Source organism: Carcharodon carcharias, chromosome 24 (genome assembly GCF_017639515.1).
Source record: "Carcharodon carcharias isolate sCarCar2 chromosome 24, sCarCar2.pri, whole genome shotgun sequence".
In the NCBI taxonomy this organism is placed as follows: Eukaryota; Metazoa; Chordata; class Chondrichthyes; order Lamniformes; family Lamnidae; genus Carcharodon; species Carcharodon carcharias.
This window is the reverse complement of record NC_054490.1, coordinates 32,410,365-32,434,037: the sequence shown is the minus strand read 5'-3', so window position 1 is coordinate 32,434,037 and position 23,673 is coordinate 32,410,365. Positions and strand designations below refer to the sequence as shown.

Sequence of the window (23,673 nt, the reverse complement as noted above, 5' to 3'; positions counted from 1 at the left end):
CTACTCCCGCTTTTTCCCTCAATTTTGTCGATGCTGGGTCTCAAAGTGCTTGGACCCTTCCCACAGAAACGCTACTTCTCACCTTTCTCAGGTGCGTCTGCCCTGACTGAACTGGGAGCCTGTCATCTGGAACCCGATCTACATGCCCAACATAACTACATGACCACTGATGGCGCATGAACATAGCTTTGGCAATTGCCGTTCCTGCTTGTGACACAACACTGATGTAGATGTGCCTGTTCTCCAATTTAATTTGTAACATTTTCTGCAGGCAACGTTGGTGACATGGCTCCAGTGCTTTTAGTTTCCTCCTCTATGATGTCCATGTTTCACCCTGGTTCAAAAGTGGAGCACAGCATATATGTAGGCTATCAACTACAGGCACAATTCCAAAATGATCCCACTGCCTCGCACTCTCCCATTGGCCATGAACCAAATTTGTCCCACTCTCTCCCCATTTACTGTAGCCCTTGAACAATTCCGATTTAATATTAATTCTTGTTCACTTCAATGGCCCTGGATCAATTCCACTGGACCCACTCGCTCTCATTATCTTTCTATCACTCGCAATTTAAATTGACTGTCCCGGTCGCTTTTATTATCCTGGTGTTAAACCTATTTTAGACACACTTTCCCGTTCTCTCTCATTATTTTTTATATTAATGATAATTGAACCCCTGCGTCACTCATTTCCATTAGCCCGATATTCATCTGTTATCTTCCACTAACCAGCAACAATTCCAAAATAATCATACTGCTCCAACTTTTCCCAGGAGCAATGAATCAATCGGAGAATAAATCCCCCATAGTCCTGGATCAATTGTAAACAATTCTCAGGGATTCACTCTCTCAAATGATGTCTGCATAAATCCAACTCTGTTCCATTAGGCCTGTAACCATCCAAGTTACGTCCACTCTCCATACTCTATCAGAGCCCTGTATCAATCAAAACTGATCCCACTGTTCTTATGTCTGATTGGCCTGAGTGTACATCCCAAAAAAAGCTTTCAGTGATTCTTCCTTTTATATTCCCAATCAAGTCAAAACGAATCCAACTTCTACCTCTCTAATTAATCCTGGGTCAAAACCAAACTAACTCATTGGCTGGTTCTCTCCCATAATTCCCTCTAATTTCCAATTTAATCCCAGGGCCCTCCTTTCTAACGTGCACCATAAACCTGATGTAAACTAATACCACTATTGCGCTCAACTCACTGGTGCTCTATCAATCACAAACAAAACCGGCCACCTTGCAGTATCACATATCCACTTATCAATGTAAATATCATCCCCACTGCCACAGACTCCGCTCCTGTTCTGCATAGGTTGGTTGTCATTCATCCATATGGGAAGAATGTTTGGAATGCAGCCTCAGAACATTGTTTAGGAGAGCTGAACTCACTTGCTGCACTTCTTTTGAAGGCTCACCAAGCCGATTCTGGAAATGCAAGGTCTGTCACAAATAACAAACATTAAATTGTCCCATGCTGTTGGCACAGAATAATTTCTGTTGCTGCCTGGTTAGCAGCACCGTATGCTGCTTTGGAATTTCTAAAATCGCATGCTGTCATAGCGGAGAAAGTTTGCAACCAGTGATGTTTCGACCTACAGCAGTGGTCAGCTCTAGTTCCCCACTTGCTATGATTAATTTTGAGGGCTTTCATGCTTTTTTTTTAGTAACGCCATTGAATCGGAGCTTGTCCCTTAGCATGTTTTGCCTTCTTGTATCGCATATCCTTGGGCAAACGGCCAGATTCCTTCCTATGCATATACTTAGCCGCTGAAGCCTTCTTTGTTTGATTAACGCTAGCATGCTTGATACATTGCCCTTTGACTGCTTGATGACGTCATATTTCCCTATTGTATTAAGGACCCGTCATAGATGGAAGTTATTAAACTTTTCCTCTTGGGAGGTATAAGTTGTCCATGTTTCATTACCGTACAGGATTGTGCTGTGGATATAGATCTTGTAACAAACATTTTGTTCCTGTGGCTCAGTACGATATTTTTTTTTCATGCCCGTTCCATTAGCTAGCCAAAGGTGATGACTGCCTTCCCAAAGCATAGTCAAACTACACGTTGCTTGTCCCCTTAGGTACAATGTAGCAGTGTGTGCTGGTTGCTGCCAGGGGTGTGATGGTGAACCTGTTCACAGCTGGAGACACAGCACCAAGTCCCATAAATAATGTTTTCTGAAATTGATGGTGAGGCTGAGCATGCCAGAAACATGGGGTGGATGATTCATGAACCTTTGAGGATTCTGTCTCAGCAAGCAGCTCAGCATCATCAGCATGCAGAAGTTGTCTGCTCAGGAGATGCCACCGTTTTGTCCTAGCTCTCGGTCTATATAGATTGGGGAGTTTCATACCTGTTCGTCTGTAGATGTAAATGTTTCCATGTTAGTAGAAAAGAGAACTAATACAAAACAGAGTGAAGGTTAGACACAGCTCTGTTTCACCCCATTCTTGATAGCATATCTGTCAGAGGCAGAACTGTCAAAATTAATGGCACATGTACACTCTTTAAGGAGGGCCACGTTAAATTGTGAAGCTTTAGAGGGCAGCGGATTTCCTATACGTTCTGATGGAGGCCTTTCCTGATCACGGTGTCAAATAATTTTGTAACAGCCAAAAAATCAGTGCAAAGTGGTGTTTTCTGCCCTCTGCACTTATCGTGAAGCTCACATTGGGAGACATTTATGTCTACCATGGATCCTTCTGCTCTGAAGCAACATCTGTGAATTCCAGAAAGTTTTGCTGATAGTCGACGGAGCCTCGGTTGAATTACGGTTCTAAAGGCCTTCAAAATGACGCTGAGCAGTAACATTTTCTGACATCTGTTGCAATCCTCTTGTTTACCCTTGTTCTTATGGAATGTCATCACATTTGTGCCATGCATGTGCTATGGGGCAGCTCTTTCTCTCCAGCAGAGGGCTCGGATGTTGGTAGCTCACCTGGTAGGCCAGCATTTCCATGTGCTTCCCTTGCTGCCAAAGAGTCAATGGTCTTTTCAATCTAAAGTAATTAGGGTTCCACATTAAGCCCCTACAAGGCAGGTAGCTGCGGGATGGAGTCAACCACAGGCAGAGAAATATTATTCTCCGTGATTAGAGTTCAGAGTAGTGGTCTATCCAACAGTCCATTGCATTTGTCCATCAGTGGGTATCTCCCTATTTGCGGGCTTCAAGTGAGCAACTTTGGTGATGGTGTGCTGAGTGCACTTCTTATGTCTTCATACATGGCACAAACGTTATCATTGCTACTACTCGTTTGTATTTATTTGCACAGATTTACCCAATACTTCTTCGCACAACAATTTGCTTGTCTTCTGCACAATTGCTTCGGCTAGCATGAGATGAATTTTATGGTAAGGAGACAGGTTATGAGCCATATGACCTGCGCTGTTCACTTCAATAACAGGTGCAATTTCTGCAAGGATGTCGTAGCATCAACCCCTCTTGGTTTTTCTTGTTCGTGGCTCGATTATCACGGCATTAGCAAAATGAGCAAAATAGGCAGCAGCTGTTAGAACTGTTAGCACAACATGGACCAATGCCTTCTTCCAGGGTAGACATCGGCAAAGATGACATGGTGTTATCTGAGATCTGACGATTGGCAACTCGGCGCTCTTCAGGCCACACCTCGCACAGTGCAGATTGTGATACCGATCACTTCTTTATCATTACCAGTTTGAAGGTGAAACCATGGAGAATACACAAGTCATACAGAATGGCATGATGTGGATCAACTTTCTATATTGAAAGTAAGATTATAAATTTCAGAGGCTCTCGGGAAATCCCTTCCACCTTAGGCCTCACCAGCTAATACTCATTAAGCATGGGAGGCTGCACAGTTAATTATCTATAAAGTTACAGTAACTTCAGATCGCAAAACCATCTGTCCATCGCAAACTAAACGCACTGTCTTATGAGACCCCGTAATCATTTATCAACGCTAAACTAAAGCACTTACCGCGATATCCCGCTGTATGATTTCAAACCCGAACTAATTACACTGCCCCATTCTCTCCACGTTTGCTGTATCAAAGTGAAACAAGCCCATAGCCCTGAATAAATTATAAACTAATCCCAGTGCCCTGTTCCCAGCATTAGTCTTATATCAATAACAAATTAATTCCACTTCCCTTTTCTTTCCCAACTGTTCTACATTAATCATAAACTAATCTCACTGCCCCGTTTCTCTTCACCGTCCTATATCAATCACAGCTAAATCTCACTGCCCTGCTCTATACCCAGAGATCTTCACCAATCTTCAATTAACAACGTTGCCCACTCTTCCCCGATGGAGTATAGCAGAGCGAAATAAATCCTACGATCCGATTTTCCCTGCATCAATCCCCAAACAATAATTCTGATCATGCTCCGTCTCCTCTGTACAAATTGCAAATTAATCTCATGGCAGACATTTTCCCCCCTATGGTGCTGCTTCTATCTCAAAATAATACAATTGACCGGCATTCTCTCTCGCTAAAGGTGTGGTGGATTTGTACAATCTCAAGTTTACCTACAGTGTTGGAATGCCTAGCAGCCACCTGTAAACTTCATTAAAACTCGAAATATTTATTAGTAATTTCTGTTACCATTCGATAATGTTGCAGGCTTAGAACATGAAAGGCAACGGGGAGTAGTCTGTTCGTTATTATTAACAAACGATTGATTACCCAATCTTACCAGAACCCCAGGCCACCAAGGAACTCTTAGTGGTATGAATGGTCTGTTGGACATAGTGATTGCTGCGGTCGTGGCCAAGATGATGATGATCAAACCTAAAGCAATCTCCATTAACTGTGGATGAGAAACAACAGTGATAAGAATATATATCAATGAACGGATAAAGAGGTGAGGTGACTCGCAAATCTCAATGATTCAAAGGGGCATTGGGCAGCCGAAGTGTACATATACTTGGTGTGGGCTGGAGGTCGTGGGGTGGGGGATGGAGCGGTTTGTGGCTTTTCTGAGGAAATATCACAGGAAATCTCGACCTTGTAATGAAACTCAGCCTCTATCCGCAGTTGCTGCGTGATCTGCTGAACATTTCTGGCAAGGTTTTTTTTTTCTATTTCAGATTTCCAGCATCCACATGTGTTTCTTTATTTTTAAAATAAATGGCCATGCCTTCAAAAAAAGTAGATGGCAGGCATGAACGTCTTTAATTTGTTTCCAGTACGGAATCTCATTGTTCAAAGATAAGCAGATGGAAATTAAATCTAAAATGATTTGAAAACAATGACATATGAAATAATATTTACATCTATATTAGATCGATACCATTTTATATAAAATGGCATATAAATTGGCCATGTATTAGTCTAATTTATACAGAAAATATTCCACAAAATTAAAATGGATTGTTGATGTTTACATAGGAATGTTCAGAAGAATCTAATGGATTGCTCAAATTTACAAGTTGTCTAATCAGCCATGAAATAATACTTATAGAGGAATCTACCAGTGACGGATAACGTGTATGTAGAAGCGAATATATGAATCTACAATGGAGTGAAAAATCTTAGTAGGAATGAAATATAAACCTAGTATGCATTGCTCGAATTTCTACAGAAATGTACGCTGAAATATAGAATTGATTAATGGCATTTATTTAGGAATGGAAATATAATTAATAACGGATGGATGAGAAATAAATACGCATAGGCATTGACATCTACAATGCATTAAGTTTCTGGCGCAGAAAGAGGCCACTTGGGCCATCGTGTCTGCATTTGGTCTGTAGCATTCTACGGCACTTCAGGTGTTTTGTTTGTGTGCATATAGATATGCAGCAGATACAGGTTTAAATTATGCCATACATTGATAAGGTTAATAAAGAAGTGGATATTTACTTCTACCATAGATTGGCAAGTTTCAGGTCGGAAAATGCATTGACATAAAAAACGGATTGATAGTGTTTTCAGATGAAAGTCCAAGGAAATCTGCTATGTATTGGTTACATTTATATAAGGAACACGTTAAGTATTTAATAAGATGGAAGTGTTTCGACTGGAATGGACACTGAAATGTGCACTGGACTTAAAGTGTTCACATAGGAATAAACAGCGACATTTATGATAGAGTGTTGGGATTTATATAGAAATAGGCCACGAATATTCGATTAAGTAATTAGTTAATAGATTACATAAGAATAGATGCTGACATCTGCAATGGATTGATTGAGTTTTTTTTTGTTGAGTATGATACTTAAATGTGCAGTGGATTTAGGTAGGTTTGTTCAGAAAACAAACATTGAAAACGGCAGCCAATCGATAACATATATATCGGAAGGGACAATGAAAGTTGTAATAGATTGCTAGTGCCTGAAATACGCATGGGTGAATGAGTATATATAGGAATATAACTACGATGCACAGTGCATACTGTATGAACAAAGCTTATAATGGAATTAACATTTGATTCCACAATGGATTGATAGCGATTATTTGGAATTTGCCACTGATGTATTCGAGAAATTGGTAGCGATTATCTAGCTATAGGCATTGACTTCAGAATAGGTACTGTAATATGCAATCGTTTGGGAACATATATATAGGAGTGGATTGATGGTGTTTCTTTATGAATGTACTCTGTAATCCATCATCGACGGACACTGTGTATATAGGAAATGCAATGCGAAAATTAATAGAATAATAGCAAGTGTTATACGAACTAACATTGTAATCTAGCATGGATTTGAAAGTTATTTTTTTAATATGAATGGACACTGCGATGTACAGTGATTAAGAAGTTTATATATGAATGAATAATTGGACCTACGATGGAATGATCATGTTCATTTAGGAATTGACATTTAATTGCATTATGTATTAATATTGTTTATATAGGAATAGGAGATTATATTTATATATGAGCGATAGTGTTAATTTAGGAACGAGCAATTAATTCTAAGATGCATTGAAAGCGTTTATGTAGGAACCAACACTGAAACCTGCATGGATTTTCACTGTTCATATACGGGCATTTAATTGCTACATTTCAATTGCATCCTTTATGTAGGAATGGACTTTGACACCTACAATGGATTGTTAGCACTTATATAGGAATGGTCACTAAATTCAAAGGATTACTCAGTGTTTGGATAGGATTGGACACTGATATTTGCAATAGATTTAAAACATTTATATAGGAATGAACACTGAAATGTATATTGAATTTGCGCTGTTTATATAAGAACGGGCAGTTTATTCTAAAATACATTGAAATAGTTTATTTAGAAATGGACTGATTGCGTTTACAGAGGAATGTACACTGCCAGAAATAATGTACAGATATTGTTTATATAAGAATATATTGTACTATTGAAGGAATCAAGGTGTTTTCATATAAATGGACACTAAAATATTCAATTGATTTCTGGTGTTTCGCTAAGAATAGGAATGCTAGCAAAACAACTTCATAACGTTTATTTCAAAACAGACTGTATAAGTTATAGCTAGCTAGCTGGCCAGAAAGGTTGCTGATATAGTCAATGTGTTATAAACATTCATATAATAATAGATGTTAATCATACCTTCTACCCAGATCAGAACCAACAGTTCCTCAATTTAATTGAACGGCACTCCCTAGCATTCCTACACTGAATGCAAAAGGGAAATGGCCTTTTTGTCCAGGGTGACAATCACTGCATCAGAAATCTCCAGGGCTATTGTTTCCTCCTTCCAGCAGACAGGGAACTAAATGCATTTGATGCAACCTGCAGCATGGAACATACTTCCAGGCACAGCCGACAGTCTTCTACTCTCAACATATGCGAAACATGTTTCGGAAAACGCTAACTGGATCTAAGCTAACATCATTGTGATGGGACCCGTAATTGAAGACAAGCAATCCATTCTCATAAATTACAAGATACATTGGAGCCAGAGGACTGGAATTTTAGCACCTGTCGTGGTGGGACCCGCTACAGAAAATTCGGCGTCCCAGCCTAAAGCCCATTGACTTCGGGCAGGAACGGACGATCCGGACGGCAAGAGGGGCCAATGCACTAACAGCCGCAAGCAGCAAAGTCCAGCAGGCTTTTGGATGCTTTGCCTATGATTAATAATTACACTTGTCTCAGAATATCCAGATATGCCTTGACAGATGTAATCATCGGGGGCTGCATGAAGGAATCCAAAAGACACGGGCACATCAACAAAAATAATGGTTTAATTTAAACAACAGCAGAGAAAATTATCACCAGAGATAATCGGAGAAATGTGTGACACTCGACCTTGAACTGCACTCTAAGAGAACTCTGTTACTGGAAAAGTTCCACACGCGATAAAAAGCCTGTCTGTCCTGGAAGACGTGGGTATCAAACGGACAGTCGCTGAGGAAAATTATTGACTTGCTTGCCGTGGGCAGAGCTGTGTGTGCTGATGTTATACTGCCTAAACTTATCAAACATGGGAAGCCAGGTTGCAGCAAGTGCACTTAATTCCCTGTCTGCTGGACGGAGGAAGCATTGTCCCAGGAGATTTCTGATGCAATTATTGTCACCAAGGACAAAAACAAATGCGGTCAGGATGGTTAAGACATAATGGAGACATCTCCGTGGTAAATGAGAACAGAAACTGAAATCTGCAACTTAGTCGGTTTCCTAGGAATAGGAGTTAAAATTTACGATGCATTCATTGTGTTTATATATGTAAAATATTGACAACCAAAATGGTTTGCTAGCTTATATATGGGAATTCTTAGTTAAATCTAGAATGGTTTAATGGTGTTTATGTCAGGGATGCGTGTATAATAATGGAGAATAAAATATATACAGGATTGATATTGTTTATATAGGATCGAAATCTGAAATCCATAATATATTGATAACATGTATATAGGAATGGGCACTATAGTTTACAAATGATTGATAACAATTATATAGGCACTAATCATTTAACCTTGGATGAAATGATAACACCTATAGAACAGTAAAATCAAAAATGTTGATAGAATGACAGTATTCCGCTGGAAGTAAACACAGAAATGATACAGCATTAGCAAAGTTTAGATAGGGATGACAATTTATTTCACGATTTATTGATAGAATTGAATTAATAGTGGACGCAGAAGTCTACAATGTATTCAGCATGTTTATATAAGAATGGGTATGTAATCCTATTATGGATTTATAGCATTGAAACAGAAAAACAGTCTGCAATATTCAAATGATTGACAGATTTCATATAGGAGCGTATACTTCAATATACTAAAGATTTATAATGTTTATGCACAATAAACACTGAAATGTGCGATAATTGTTTCCAGCATTTTTCCAGCGATGGACATTTATGTCTACAGAGGATTTGTAGTTTTTCTAAAGACATTCACGTTGAAAAATATACTTAGTTGAATGCGTTAATACAAACATTGACTGTAAAATCACGATTAAGTATTAACTTTTACGTCGAAGTAAATGCTGAAATTTAAAATGAATATAAAAGATACATATATGAATGGACACCGAAATGTGCATACAGTTGACGAATGGTAATTATACGGAGAGAGAACGAAAATGAAAAAGAAAACTAGAAATCGTGTAACACATTACTTGTGAAAGATCTGACCTAAGTAGTTCAAAGGTTTAGTGAAAGAAAATGAGCTTCAAATTAGAGAAAGCGATTTCATTTGAATGTCAGCAAGCAATTGGCAAAATCCTGAAATGTGTTGAGCTGCTTTCTGGGTGAAAAAGTGGAAAATTTTATGGAGTAAATTTAGGAGGTTACTTTCCCTCTTATATCCTCAAATAAACACGTAGACTGTCAAGGAAATTTTGACATGTACATGGCAAATGTCTATGGAACCGATTGCACCGCTAGTGGGTTGCTTTTATACCATTGTGTCAAATAAATGCAAATAAATGGTGACAGGTTGTGAACCAAACAGAAATAAACCCGTGCCATTGTTTTTGAATTTGTATGTTTCTTTTTTAAATTATTTTTTATATTTCTTTTGAAATACTTACACAGGAATTTCGCAGCTTTGAATCGCGACCATAATCTTTGGATTGTCTTTCACCTAGACAAAATAACCCCATATTTCACACAAATAAAATTAGAATAGAAGGGTGAACTTTGTATTAGCAATGAAACATGCATATTTATTCAAAGCCTTTCTGCTGTGCAAATATCTAAACTATTATTTTATTACAGATCCTGCGTCACCCCATTCACCTGCCCAGCACTCATTCACCCACGCAACCACTGACATAAGGCTATACGATATAAGAGCTGCAACAAGCAATCCAGCCCAGGAAGCCTGTTCCACCGTTCAATAAGTTCGCTTCTTGCCTGCCACCTATAGCGTGTGACTCCATTGCAGATCAATCAAATGTCAAGCCCAAGCATGAGTGTATTTAATGACCGGGCCTCTATTGCTCCCTGTGGGAGAGAATTACAAACACCAATTAAACGCTGAGAAATGAAGTTCCTCCACATCTCCGCCGTAAATGGGAAGGCCATTATTTTAAATCTGCCCCCCTCTAGTCTAGTTTACATAAATAATACCAAACCTTCTCTGTGAAGCAACCTCGGAATCGTATGTGTTTCAAGAAGATTCCCACTCATTCTTCTAAATTCCCATTGTCAACGTTCCTCATAAGACAGCGATTTTATCCCAGAAATCAACATAGGGATCGGTATCTGAACTTATTTAAATAGGAGTGTAATCCCCCATTAAGTAAGCAGACCAAAACCATATATTGCACGATAGGAATCATCTCACCAATGTTCTGTACAGTTGCAGCAAGACTTCCCTCCCTTTATACATCATCTGATTTGCAAATGAAGGGCAGCATTATAATTGCATTTATCATTACTTGTTCTACTTTCATGCTGACTGTTTGTACTTCATGTACAAGGATACTACCGTACTCTAGCAATCAGCACCTTCCCTCCATTTAAATAATATTGTGTTCTTTATTATCCCTGCCAAGGGTGAGCAATCTCACATGCCTCCACCTTTTTACTTTTTGCCATTTATTTTCCCACATATTTAACTTGCCTATATTCCTTTCAGACTCCCTTTCCCCACAAAGTATTGTCTTCCTGCCTATATTTGTATCATCAGCAAATCTGACTATAATTCAGGTGATTTCTTAATTGAAATAATTAAAATACACCGTAAATCATTGACGGACCAACACTGATCCATAAGGCACTCGACTGTCAGTTTACCAAACTGAAAATTAGCAATTTATCCCGAATTTCTATAGCGGTTAATTAGGCATTCTTCTGTAAATGTTAATTTATCATGCCAAACACCATGAGCTCTTATTTTGGACAGGAATACTTTACCTGCCACCTTATCACCTGATTTTAGGAAATCTAAATACATGGCACCAATCTGAACCCTTCTTGTTCCAATCACAAATTATTCAAATACACCTGTCCAGTGCGTTTTACCATTCCCAAAAATATTTTCTCAATGTCCTGCTGCTAGCATTCCCCCAACACCCATCCCGCCTCCGGGGTAAAGAATTCTAGCATTTTCACAATGACAGATGTTCATATAACTGTCTTATAGTTTCCTATTTAGCTATCGCTCCAACCACATTTTCCAAGGCCCGAGAATGACAAGAATTGGATTAAGATTATTCAGCCTTCAGTCCCATTAGCTTTCGTAAGATTTTTTCTTTAGTTATTCGAATATTTTAATGTAACTCTTTCCCGTCCTCGTAACACACACACAAAGACACACATAACAAACAAACCGATTTCTAGGCTCCTAGGGATGAGGAGAGACATAACATATCAGTTCAGTGTTTCCACCATTTCCTTTTTTTCCCCATTAATAGCTCCCATGTTTTGCCATCTAAGGGGCCACAACTCACTTTTATTTTTGTTTTTTTTCGCTTTATACTTGCACACGCTTTTTTTTGCATCTTTTGTATGTATTACTAATTTTCTCTGTTACTCCAAGTTCTCCTCATTATTTTAATCTTGGCCATAATTTGCTACGTTCTAAATTAATCGTTGTAACATTACACTTATTTTGTTTCAATTTTTCATCGGCATTTACTCAGTTTACTGGCCAACATAACATTGCCAATATTGTGGAGACTTAAAAAAAATCTCCTTACATGACCCTCACAGAATCTCTTTCATCTGATTTTTATCCTATGTTCTCATTACACGTTAGTTAAATTGTCTTCATAAACTTGTAATCGTCATCTTTTAAGTTCCGGACTTCAGTTTCACAACTTTATAACTCGCTTTATAACTGAATGTGAAATTCTAATGAGTTGTGATCGCTATACCATAGAGTTTCGTGTATTGTGACATCATTAATTAGCCCTGCTGCATTTCACATTATTGGGTCTAAAAGAAACGCTTGTTCCCTGGTTAGTTCCACAAGTTATTGCTTGAATAAACCGTCCCGAATTTACCTATCAATGAACCAATCGAGGAACCAATCATCTAGGTCAATTATGCCAATGTGTTTCGACCATTTTTTAAAAATTAAATTTAACAGCTCATTTGATTATTGTCTTCCCATCTGCATGACTGTTTACCGGTCTCTGTGTCTGATTTCTCTTCATCCAACCGTCCTCCCCCTGGACTTCCATCTATCTATCCATCAGGTCAAATATAGGCAATGGAACCTCCTGGTGATTTGGAACAACTGCGGCACTGAGCTGATAAGTTAGTACTCTTCCATTTTGAACTCCATTTGGAAAAAAAAAACACTGAGGATGACAAGGGCAATTTATAACTTCACCGGCTACATGAATGTGTGGCTACTCGATTAGGGCAGGTTCTGGTTGCTTTGATGCAAGGTGTGGCTCAGGTCTGAACCATCCACACCCTTCGAAAGTGGAATATTCTCCACTTTTCTCGATTTCTGCACCTGATACTGCATTCAATAGGTAGGTAGCATGTGGGGAAAAGCAATCCACTGTTCCAGCAGCCGATTCACCAACTTTTTATTATTCATTCACATGATGTCGGCTTCGCTGGCTGTGACAGCATTTATTGCTCATATGTCAATGCCCTTGAGAAGGTAGTGTGAGCTGCCTTCTTGAACCGCTACAGTACATGCGGTAGAGTTATTGTAACAGTGCTATTAAGAAGGGAGTTCTTGGATTTTGACCCAGTGACTGTGAAGGGACAGCGATATGATTCCAAATCAAGATGGGGTGAGTGACCTTGAGGGGAACTTCCAGGTCGTGGTGCCCCCATCTACCTACTGCCCTTGTATTTCCAGATTATAGATTTTGTGGATTTGGAAGGTGCTGCCTAATGAGCCTTCCTGAGTTTCTTCACTCTTTCTTGTAGATGGTTCGTATTGCTGCAACTGAGCATCGGTGGTGGAGAAAGTGGATGATTGTGGATGCAGTGCCGAACAAACAGGCTGTTTGGTATCAAGCTTCTTAAGTTTCCTTGGAGCTGCTGTCTTCGATGCAAGTGGGGAGTATTCCATCACACTCCTGGCTTATGCTGGTGTACAAGATTTGGTGAGCCAGGAGGTCAATTACCCGCAGCAGGATTCCTCGTCTCCGACTTATTGCACCATTGTTGCAATTTGTACTCAATAGTGAGTGTGTTCTGAAAACATGATAACGAAAGGCAGTTCTATATTATGTTTGAGGCTTACCTGAATTTGTTAAAACCTCTCCTACTTTTCCAGTATTGATTGGCTGCACTTTTGCTGGACCATGTTCCTGAGGATGCCTCACTTTGGATTTGGACCTTGCATTAAAGATAACACTGCCTGTTGATTTTTTCGCCTTTCCATCGGGCACATCACCACCCTGCAAAGATAAGGCGAAGGTATGTAAAGTGCCTCTGAGATTTTGACGTCCTCACATCATAGGATTCAGAGCCAATTTTGAGACTCACAACTGCCATCCATTATTCTTCGAACCATGGGTGTTCTTTCCTGTTATGGTATTTAATTCGGGATTATGGCGTTTTGTCAGTCTACCTGTGACTCACCTGAAGGTTAGCTCTTCTACTATCGAGTAGCCACAATTTGCACTGATATGATGTCAGGAAGAAAATAAAAACGTCCTGAGAGGCCTCACAGATGTGTAATGATCCAAACAAAATGTCACAGAGAAAAAGAGGCAAACTTTATTAACGGTATTCAAAATTTTAGAAGGGGTTAAAGGGTGTTTCAAAGGAAGAGAGTGAAAGAAAGAGGCAGAGGGGTTTAGAGAGGAACATTTTAGTCCTTAGTTCTCAGATGGTTGAAGGCACTGCTGCCAATGCTGTGAAAAATAGTGTGGGTAACGACAAACTAGATTTGGAAGAACAGGGATTTGTGTTAATAGCGCTACAGGTCTGTGATGTTGAGGAGCACGTCCTTGAAGGGATTAAATTGCTAGCGACCTTGTTTTCAAAGAGGGCCTAGTTCTTTGCCGATTTATCTTACTCTTAATTTGATAACAATTTACATACCATTTAGATCCAATTTGTATTTATTTCCTACCTCCATCAAAATTTCCCTTTGACTTGCGCCATCATACATTTTTTCTTTGTGAATCAATTATGTGTTCCCTTATGTTGCGGCTTTGTCTTTCTTTTCTGCCCCTTTAGATGCCGCTGCAATTGTTTAAAAACTGTCAGATCTGATGATGTACGTCGTGAAAAAAACTCTCTTTCGCACTGCAGCAATAATGCTTAACTGGCTGAGTTCTTAACCATTTCTGTTTTTTTTTGATCGTTTGTTTTTGATTTCCAGCGCCGGTAGCATTTTAGTTCTGTTATGCACCTAGAAGCTCTAAGCGGCTGGAATAGCAGCATAATTCCACCAGCAAATCACTTTCAATTATAAGTACCACTTATTTCAGGCTTGAAGGAGCAGTGAGTATGGCTAAGTATTGCATCAGTTCAGATAACCATTCTTTGCTGTGTTCAAAATAAGATGATTGTAACAGAGAACCAAGAGTAAGGAAATGTGATAATGGAGAAATAGTTGTTAGGCCTCAAATCTGTATATTTTGATATCAAGCTTCCAAGGAACAGAAAAATAAGTTTTCATATATTTACTCTAATGATCAGCCATAGGTCATACTTTTGCATTGCGTTTGAAAGTAATTTAGTTACTTCCTAACTTAGGGCATTAAAATTAGCAATTACACCACGTCTCCCTGAGGGGCGAGTTGGTTGCCTATCTACTACATTAAGATATATGACATTAGACAAACAATGATTAATATTTAAACAAGTAAAGCATATTTTGTTCAAACATAGATTTCCCTAAGGCAAAAGCCACAGGAAAGAATGGTCCTGCCGAGGCTTGGAAGATAAATAACATAACTTATCAGAACAAAGAAGAAGGCTTTTGCAGTTACCAAAAAAAATCTATGGATGTAAAAATAAATAATTCAGCAAAGTTAGACGAAGAAATTCATGAGGAAAGAGATTTTTATTTCAATTATTTAGACTAGCAAGATGTATAAAAGCAGATCATGAACACTCCGTTAGGCATGGAAATGGGAACACATTAGTGGAAGTAACTGTCCATCCATCTGAGGCAGATGACGTTTTCTTTTCTATTTGATCCTAGTATGTGAGCTTCGCTGGAATGGGCAGTAAATATTACCCAACCCTAATTACCCTTAAGAAGCTGGTGGTGGAGAGCTGCCTCCTTGAAACACCACAGCCCATGTGTTGTAGTACACATAGAACTGTTCAGAAATGAGTTCTGATTCAGTGACAGTGAAGGATTGGCAATATTGAAACCTTCAGGTGCCAGTGTTTCCCTGCGTCTGATATCCTTATCTTTCTCCGTCTTAGAGGGCTGAGAAGATGCTCTAAGTGGAAGGATTGGACTTTTAAGGTGAGAGATGGTATGTCGATCAAGCAGTCAGCTTTTTCCCGAGTGTTACTGTACTTTTTTGGAAATGAACTACTTCATGTAGATAACATCTGACTTGTGCATTGTCGGTGGTAGACAGGTTTTGGGATGTCAGGTTAGTTAATTGCTGCAGAATTACCAGCCTCACAGGATCCACTATAGGAGGAGCAAGTTTAATTTCTTGTCAATGCAATCTTCGATCCTTGTGAGTTTTTATTTAACTCCTTCACTGAAGTGCATCACCTAACCAGATTCTCAAAAACTCATCATTTTTTTAACCCAGATTTTTACTGAACTCAAGTTTCACCATTTGCTGTGGGACTCGAATCCGGACTCCCAGAACACTTTCGCGTTTTATCTGACATGCTAGTTTATGATAAAACCCCTATGCCACCGCCTCGTCTCAGGCTCGCTTGTAATTCCCTACACTTGCCTGCCGCGAATATGACTTGTCAGTTGTCAGCCATGTTCGAGCGTCGTCAATTCTTGCTGCATTTGGATAGGAATAGCTTCAATGTCTGAACGGTTTTAAACATTTATCAATGCACAATCAAAAACGGACCTCGCGCTTTTGACGATATGAAGGAGGTAATGTGACTCATAAAGCAACTGACGATAGTTGGGCCTCCGGCACTACACTCTGGAACTTGATCAGCGATATTTTGTGGCTAAGATGAATTTAACCCAGCAACCACATGCGTCTTCATTTGTCTTTGGTTGAATTCTACCAAATGGAGAGATTTTCCTGATTGCTTTCGACTTTAATTAATCTAGTATGCCTTTTATCCATTTGCTGCTTTGATATCAATGAGTTATATTCGAATTAGACCTCTGACATTCAACTATTATATCCATGGTTGAGTCAAGGCTCCAATGACGTCTTCAGGAGAGTGGCCCTGGTGGAACACAAACTGAACATGAGTGCCCAGGTCAAAAACAGGTCTGGCAGCATCAGCGGAGAAGAAAAGAGTTGATGTTTCGAGTCCTCAGGACCCATCAACGGAACTAGGTGAATCCAAGGAGAGGGGTGAAATATAAGCTGGTTTATGGTTGGGGGGGTGGGGTGGTTGGTGGGGGGGGGGGCGGTGTGGTTGGGTGGGGGGAGAGAAGTGGAGGGAGGTGTCGTTGTAGGCACAAGCAAGCAGTGATAGGAGCAGATAATCAAAAGATGTCACAGACAAAAGAATAAAGGAACACAGAGGTGTTGAAGTTGGTGATATTATCTCAACAAATGTGCGAATTAAGAATGGATAGTAGGGCACTCAAGGTTTGGCTCTAGTGGGGGTGGGGGGCATAAAAGATTGAAAAATAATGGAAATAGGTGGGAAAAGAAAAATCTATATAAATTATTGAAAAAAACAAAAGGAAGGGGGAAGAAACAGAAAGGGGGTGGGGATGGAGGAGGAAGCTCATGGTCTAAAGTTGTTGAATTCAATATTCAGTCCGGAAGGCTGTAAAGTGCCTAGTCAGAAAAAGAGTTGCTGTTCCTCCAGTTTGCGGTGGGCTTCACTGGAACAATGCAGCAAGCCAAGAACAGACATGTGGGCAAGAGAGCAGAGTGGAGTGTTAAAATGGCAAGCAACAGGGAGGTTTGGGTCATTCTAGCGGACAGACCGCAGGTGCTCTGCAATGTGATTGCCCAGTTTATGTTTGGTCTCTCCAATGTAGAGGAGACCACGTTGGGAGCAACGAATACAATAGACTAAGTTGGGGGAAATGCAAGTGAAATGCTGCTTCACTTGAAAGGAGTGTTTGGGACCTTGGATGGTGAGGAGAGAGGAAGTGAAGGGGCAGGTGTTACATCTTTTGTGTGGGCATGGGGAGTTGCCATAGGTGGGGGTTGAGGAGTAGGGGGTGATGGAGGAGTGGACCAGGGTTTCCCGGAGGGCATGATCCCTACGGAATGCCGCCGGGGGGAGGGGAGGCATGAATACCACCTATTTTTTCCAACCTATTTCCATTATTTTTAAATCTTTTATTCCATTTCCCACCTATTTCCATTATTTTAATATCTTTTATGCCCCACCCCCCCGGTGGCATTCCGTAGGGATTGTTCCCTCCAGGATGCCCTGGTCCACTCCTCCATCACCCCCTACTCCTCAACCCCCACCTATGGCACCTTTCCACGCCCACGCAAGAGATGTGACATCTGCCCCTTCACTTCCTCTCTCCTCACCATCCATGGGCTCAAACATTCCTTTCAAGTGAAGCAGCATTTCACTTGCATTTTCCCCAAATTAGTCTACTGCATACATTGCTCCCAATGCGATCTCCTCTACATTGGAGAGACCAAATGTAAACTGGGCAACCACTTTGCAGAACACCTGCGGTCTGTCCACAAGAATGACCCAAACCTCCCTGTCACTTGCCATTTTAACACTCCACCCTGCTCTCTTGCCCACATGTCTGTTCTTGGCTTGCTGCATTGTTCCAGTGAAGCCCAACACAAACTGGAGGAACAGCAACTCATCTTCTGACTAGGCACTTTACAGCCTTCAGGACTGAATAATGAATTCAACAACTTTAGACCTTGAACACCCTCCTCCATCCCCACCCCTTTCTGTTTCTTCCCCCTTCCTTTTGTTTTTTCCAATAATTTATATAGGTTTTTCTTATCCCACCTATTTCCATTATTTTTAAATCTTTTATGCCCCCCCCCCCCCCCCAGAGGTATACCTTAAGTGCCCTACCATCCATTCTTAATTAGCACATTTGTTTAGATAATATCACCAACTTCAACACCTCTGTGTTCTTTTGTTCTTTTGTCTGTGACATCTTTTGATTATCTGCTCCTATCACTGCTTGCTTGTCCCTATAACCACACACCCCCTCCACTTCTCTCCCCCCAACCCAACCCTGCCCCCCTCCCCCCCACCTTAAACCAGCTTATATTTCACCCCTCTCCTTGGATTCACCTAGTTCTGTTGAAGGGTCATGAGGTCTCGAAACGTCAACACTTTTCTTCTCCGCCAATGCTGCCAGACCTGCTGAGTTTTTCCAGGTAATTCTGTTTTTGTTTTGGATTTCCAGATCCGCTGTGTTTTCTTTTTATATATGAGTGCCCAGGTTTCTGTTAAGTAAGTGCTGCTTGATAACACTGTTGACAACAGCTTTCATCACTAGTGTGATGTTTGAGAGTTGTCTAATATCATGGCAATCTGGCAGTTTTGATTTGCCCTGCATTAGTTGGAAAAAAAATGTGTGTCATTTTCTACTTTGGCGAGTAGATGCTGTGCTTTAGCTGTATTGAGGCTTGGCTCATTCAGGGACAGGATTCTTCAGCAACATAGTTGGGGTGCTGTCAGGTCCCAGTGCTTTGCTGTATAAAGTGTGTCAAGTGGGTACTTGATGTGAAGTAGAATGATTCAATTATACTGAAGATTTACAACTGTGATGTCAAGGCTGTCACGAGCAGGGTGAGGTAAATTATCAGCTTGGCTGCTCTGGCTGGCAATTGTTGTAATACTTCAATCTGGAGTTTCACATTAACGTGCTGGTCTCCTGAATATTGAGACGATTCATCTGGTTTGCTGCTTAATAATCCACCACCAATCACAATTGAATGTGATAGGACTGAAGATATTTGACCTGATTCTTTTGCTGAGGAATCAAACATTCTACCCCCTGCTAACCATGCATTTACTCATATGTGTGAGGGACACTAGTAATGCTACTACAATGGACAGCTCGATCCGTGGCTGGTAGACTGCAGAAGATGAGATGAAGTAGGATCTTCCCTCACCACCTTCGACATCCCCAATCAGGCAGATAATACTTTAAGGTATCATACATATCGGCCAGTACCTTCACTGAACTATCAGCTATAGTTATGAGGAGAGATTATATTGTTGAAAGATCATCGAATTACCATAGTTTGAATGGAAGAACAATAAAGTCATAATCACATCACTGGGAGTCTAAAATTTACCCCCAAACAGTACAGGGATTTAGAAGAGCAAATGTGAAGACATATATTTGAGGAGTGCAAAGAAAATATTTTCGCAATATGACTGAAATTGAATATAGTGTGAAAGACACAGAGAAAGCAGATTCTTGAAGTGCATCAGATTTATTTTAGTCAGTATGTTATAAGTTCAGCTAGAGTGAACGCATTTCTGCAATTAATTGTAGGAAATGAAGCTGTGAGTAATGAATGCTACCCAATGGGCAGTACTTCGATGGAAGTGCTCTATTAACTTAAGATTTATGGTAGATATGGAAGATGGCAAGGTCATTTCAGGAATAAAAGTTCTCAATTTGGAAAAAAATTAGTTAGTTTACTGAAATGGCATGTTTTCATGATTGAATTGGCTTCCATTGGTGTTGCAGGGAGTGAATTATTGATGGTAACAACTCGCTTCATAAAAATCATTTTATCCAGTCAACTTTGCTACTTTCACCTATCATCTTAGATCGGTATCCTCTGGTCCTAAACATTTCCAGCAAAGAAAATATGTGCTTCCATTTTCTACTCTGTCATCATCCTTCATAAATTTGGAGTCCTTTATTAAGTATCTTTATAATCATCCTTTCCTCAGGGAAAAGAGTTCCATGTCTCCCAGCTTATCCATGCAACTGACGTTATTCATCACTGCAACTATCTTTCAAATCTCCTTTGCACTTCTGCAATGCCTGAGCATCCATCCTAAAGTGCCGTGATTGAATTGAAAACAATACTCCAATTGAGGCCCAGGCAATGTTTTGTAACGGTCCATCATAAAATCTTTGATTCTGTAATCTATCACGTTATTTGTAAAGTATAATATCAATATCATTTATGCTTAATTTAATACTTTCTTAACCAGGCCTGCCATGTTGAACAATTTGTGTGTTGGCTTCCCCAGGCTCGCCTGCTCTTGCACCACATTTAGGATTGTATCTATTATTTTGCTTACTTTCTCTTCATTCTTGTGACTAAAATTAATCACTTCACACTCGTCTGCATTAAATATAATCTGCTACTTTATAAGCCCTATTCCCCTGTCGATGACCACGTGAAGTCTGTCATTATTCTCCTGATGGTTAAAAATGTTTTCGCATTTTGTGCCATTCAGCAATGTTGCACTTTTGCCCTGTACATCCAAGGCTAAATCGTTAATATAAATGAAGAAAAGCTCTTTTCTTAGGTCTGACTCCTGTCGAATTCTAGTATTTACCTTCCTCAAGACTAACATTCCCAATCTCTCTCTTTTCTGTCACCCAGTGAACTTCATACCCATGCTGCTACTGGCCTCATTATGTCATGGGTTATAACTTTGTTAAGAAATCTGTTCCACTTTTGAATACAACTTTTCAAAGTCCACTTGCATTATGTCCAGAGCACTATCCAGACTAGCTCTCAGTCTTACCTCAAGTAACATACAGCAGCCCATGTTATTATTATTACAAATTGTCATTTCTAAAAACTTTCCCATGACAGAATTTAAACTGCCATACTTCCAGTAGTTGCGATTAATCTTACAAGATTTTTTCAACACTACCTAACATTGGAAATTCTCAGGTCATCCAGCACCAAACCTTTAACTAAGATCAAAATGCATGAATAGGTGATGGGCGAGCTTTGAATAGGTAGATTAATGGGATGGGCAGGTTGGTTCGGAGTAGGGGTTGAGGTGGTTACGTGTTCAAGTTGACATGTGTTCGGTGGTTGAGGCAGGGGTGGTAGTTAGATTGGTGAGGTGTGAGCTGGGTAAGTGGGTAGGAGTAAGGTGGATAAGTTGGGTAAGCTGGTCAGCCGGTAGGGAACAATTTGTGTAAGTAGCTAAGGTGGGTAAGTTCAAAGGAACACAGTTGGGTAAGGTGGGTGATTGTTTAAGTTGAGGAACTGGGTAGGGGGTAGCGAATAGATAGGTGAGGTGGGCCAGTGTGTAAGTGGCTGGGAGTGAAGATGGGAGAAGTTGCAAGGTCAATAAAGCATAAATGGCTAGAGGTGTAGCTGATCAGATGGGTAGGTGCGTAGATGACAGAGACGTGAAAAAGTGCAGGTGGGTGAGGTGGGAATCTGGATAAGTGGTAGGTGGATAGGGGCAGATGTGTAAGCAGGTTAAAATAAGAGTGGGGTTGAGATAGGTAAGTGAGTAGGGGTGTAGATGGGTAATGTGGGTAAATGGCTGAGGACATAAGCAGGTGAGTTGGGTAACTGGGTAGGGGCTTAGGTGGATGAGGTGGTTTTATGGGTGACATGTCTGAGGTGGGTGTGTTGGGCGAGGTCGGTGAGCAAGTAATTGAATGTTAGGAGGGAAAGTGGGTAGAGGGGTAGATGAGTGAGCTGTATTGTTGTGATGTGTGCAAATCTGTAAGTGGGTGAAGTGGCTAGGTGAGTAGGTGCATAGGAGGATAGGGGATAGGTGTGTCAGGTAGGTGGGGTGGATATCTGAGCAAAGTGCTTATATGTATAAGTGGGTAGGTGGTAGATCTACAAGTGGATGGAGGTGGGTGTGTGAGGTAAGCAATCCGGCAGAAGCAATTAACTCGCTAAGTAGATAGGGGGCACGGGTGTAGGTGGATAAAAGGTAGCTGGGGGAGGGAGTTGAGGTTGCTAACTGGGTGCAGTGGGTTTGAGGGTCAGTGGCTACGTGTGTAGGTGGAAGAGACTGTCAGGAGGAGAAGAACATCAGTTGGATAATTGGGTAGATAGGAGGGGGTAGGTGGTTGTGATTTGTAAGTGGGTAAGGGGTGTAATTGGGTGGTTTGGTGAAGTGGGCGAGGTCAGGGTAAGCTGATAGGTGGATGAAGTGAAAAAATGGGTAAATGGGTGAGATGGACAAGGAGGTAAAGTTTATGTGTGTGAGCTTGGCAGGGGGTCAGGCATGTAATTGATCACTTGTATGGGGGTAGTTTTGTGAGGTGGGTGAGCTTGTTAAGCTGGGCAGTTGTGTACATGTATAGGCAGTAGATGATGCTGTGGTGTGCGGCAGAGTTGGGCAAATGTGTCCAGTGTGTGAGGTGGTTAGGGGGGAGGGGGAGGTGGATGAAGTAGGTAATTGGGGAGGTGAATTGTCGTGTTTTGTAAGGTGGGTACGTGGCTAGGTGGGGATTCGGTTCAGGGAGTTAGTCATGTCTCGACCAATCTGGTCAGGGTTTAGACAGTACGTTTCAGGGTTTTGTCTGGTCTGGAAGGTAGTGGAATGGTTGCATGATTGGAAGTATAATCGGGCTTGAGAGTTTATGTGGGGGTCAGGCTGGTAGTCAGCTAATGCTGAAGTATTGGAGTTGGGCGGTGAGGCATTCGTGTACTATTGGGGTCATTGCCAGGAAGTGGGGTCTTGGCAGTTGGAGGATAGACTCTTCAGAACTTAAAGTTAGAGGTCTGAGTGTTCGTTGTCTGGGGAGTCAGTGTGGTGATGGCAGTGGCAGTTGTCTGGGGATTAGTTTTAACCTATCTGATATTTCCTGGGTAACTAACTAGGTAAGTACATTGGAACTGCCCCAAACAGTCAACACTATCCCAGAGTTGGAGATACCCACAGGAAATTGATTAATCAAGTTAAAACATCACGGGCAATTCCAATATAGTTTTGAAAGTCAGGATTTCAACACCATCCTGATGCACATTTCAGTTATATATCCAGTGACAGGAAGAGTTGGCCGAATATGCTTAAGGAGTGTCAGCACAGATTTATGTAAGGGCAATATGTTTGAAAAGCTTTGCAAGTTTTAAATATTACTGGTGGGAGTAATCAGTGCAAGTATTTTACTTGTATTTAAAAGCTTTCAGTGAGGAGCCATACAAATTAGGACTTGTTCAATTATAGCATGACAGCAGCATGGATTGAAGATTTGTGAATGGACAGAAAACAGAAATTAGCTTAAATGGTACATTTTAAGGTTGTAAAACTGTAACTAGAGAAGCAAAACAGGGA

General features: G+C 40.5%; 1 protein-coding gene across 8 annotated transcripts in view; it reads right to left on the bottom strand.

Moving 5' to 3' along the window:
* The window catches only part of LOC121269317, a 67,035-nt gene that overhangs the window by 20,663 nt on the left and 22,699 nt on the right, over nucleotides 1-23,673 (bottom strand). For all 8 annotated transcript variants that reach the window (XM_041173860.1, XM_041173862.1, XM_041173863.1 and 5 more), the window contains 3 exons: nucleotides 13,604-13,760; nucleotides 9,975-10,027; nucleotides 4,691-4,804 (listed from right to left, as the gene is read on the bottom strand). In XM_041173860.1, the coding sequence (XP_041029794.1) occupies nucleotides 4,691-4,804; nucleotides 9,975-10,027; nucleotides 13,604-13,760 (324 nt within the window). The remainder of the gene's footprint in view (nucleotides 1-4,690; nucleotides 4,805-9,974; nucleotides 10,028-13,603; nucleotides 13,761-23,673) is intronic.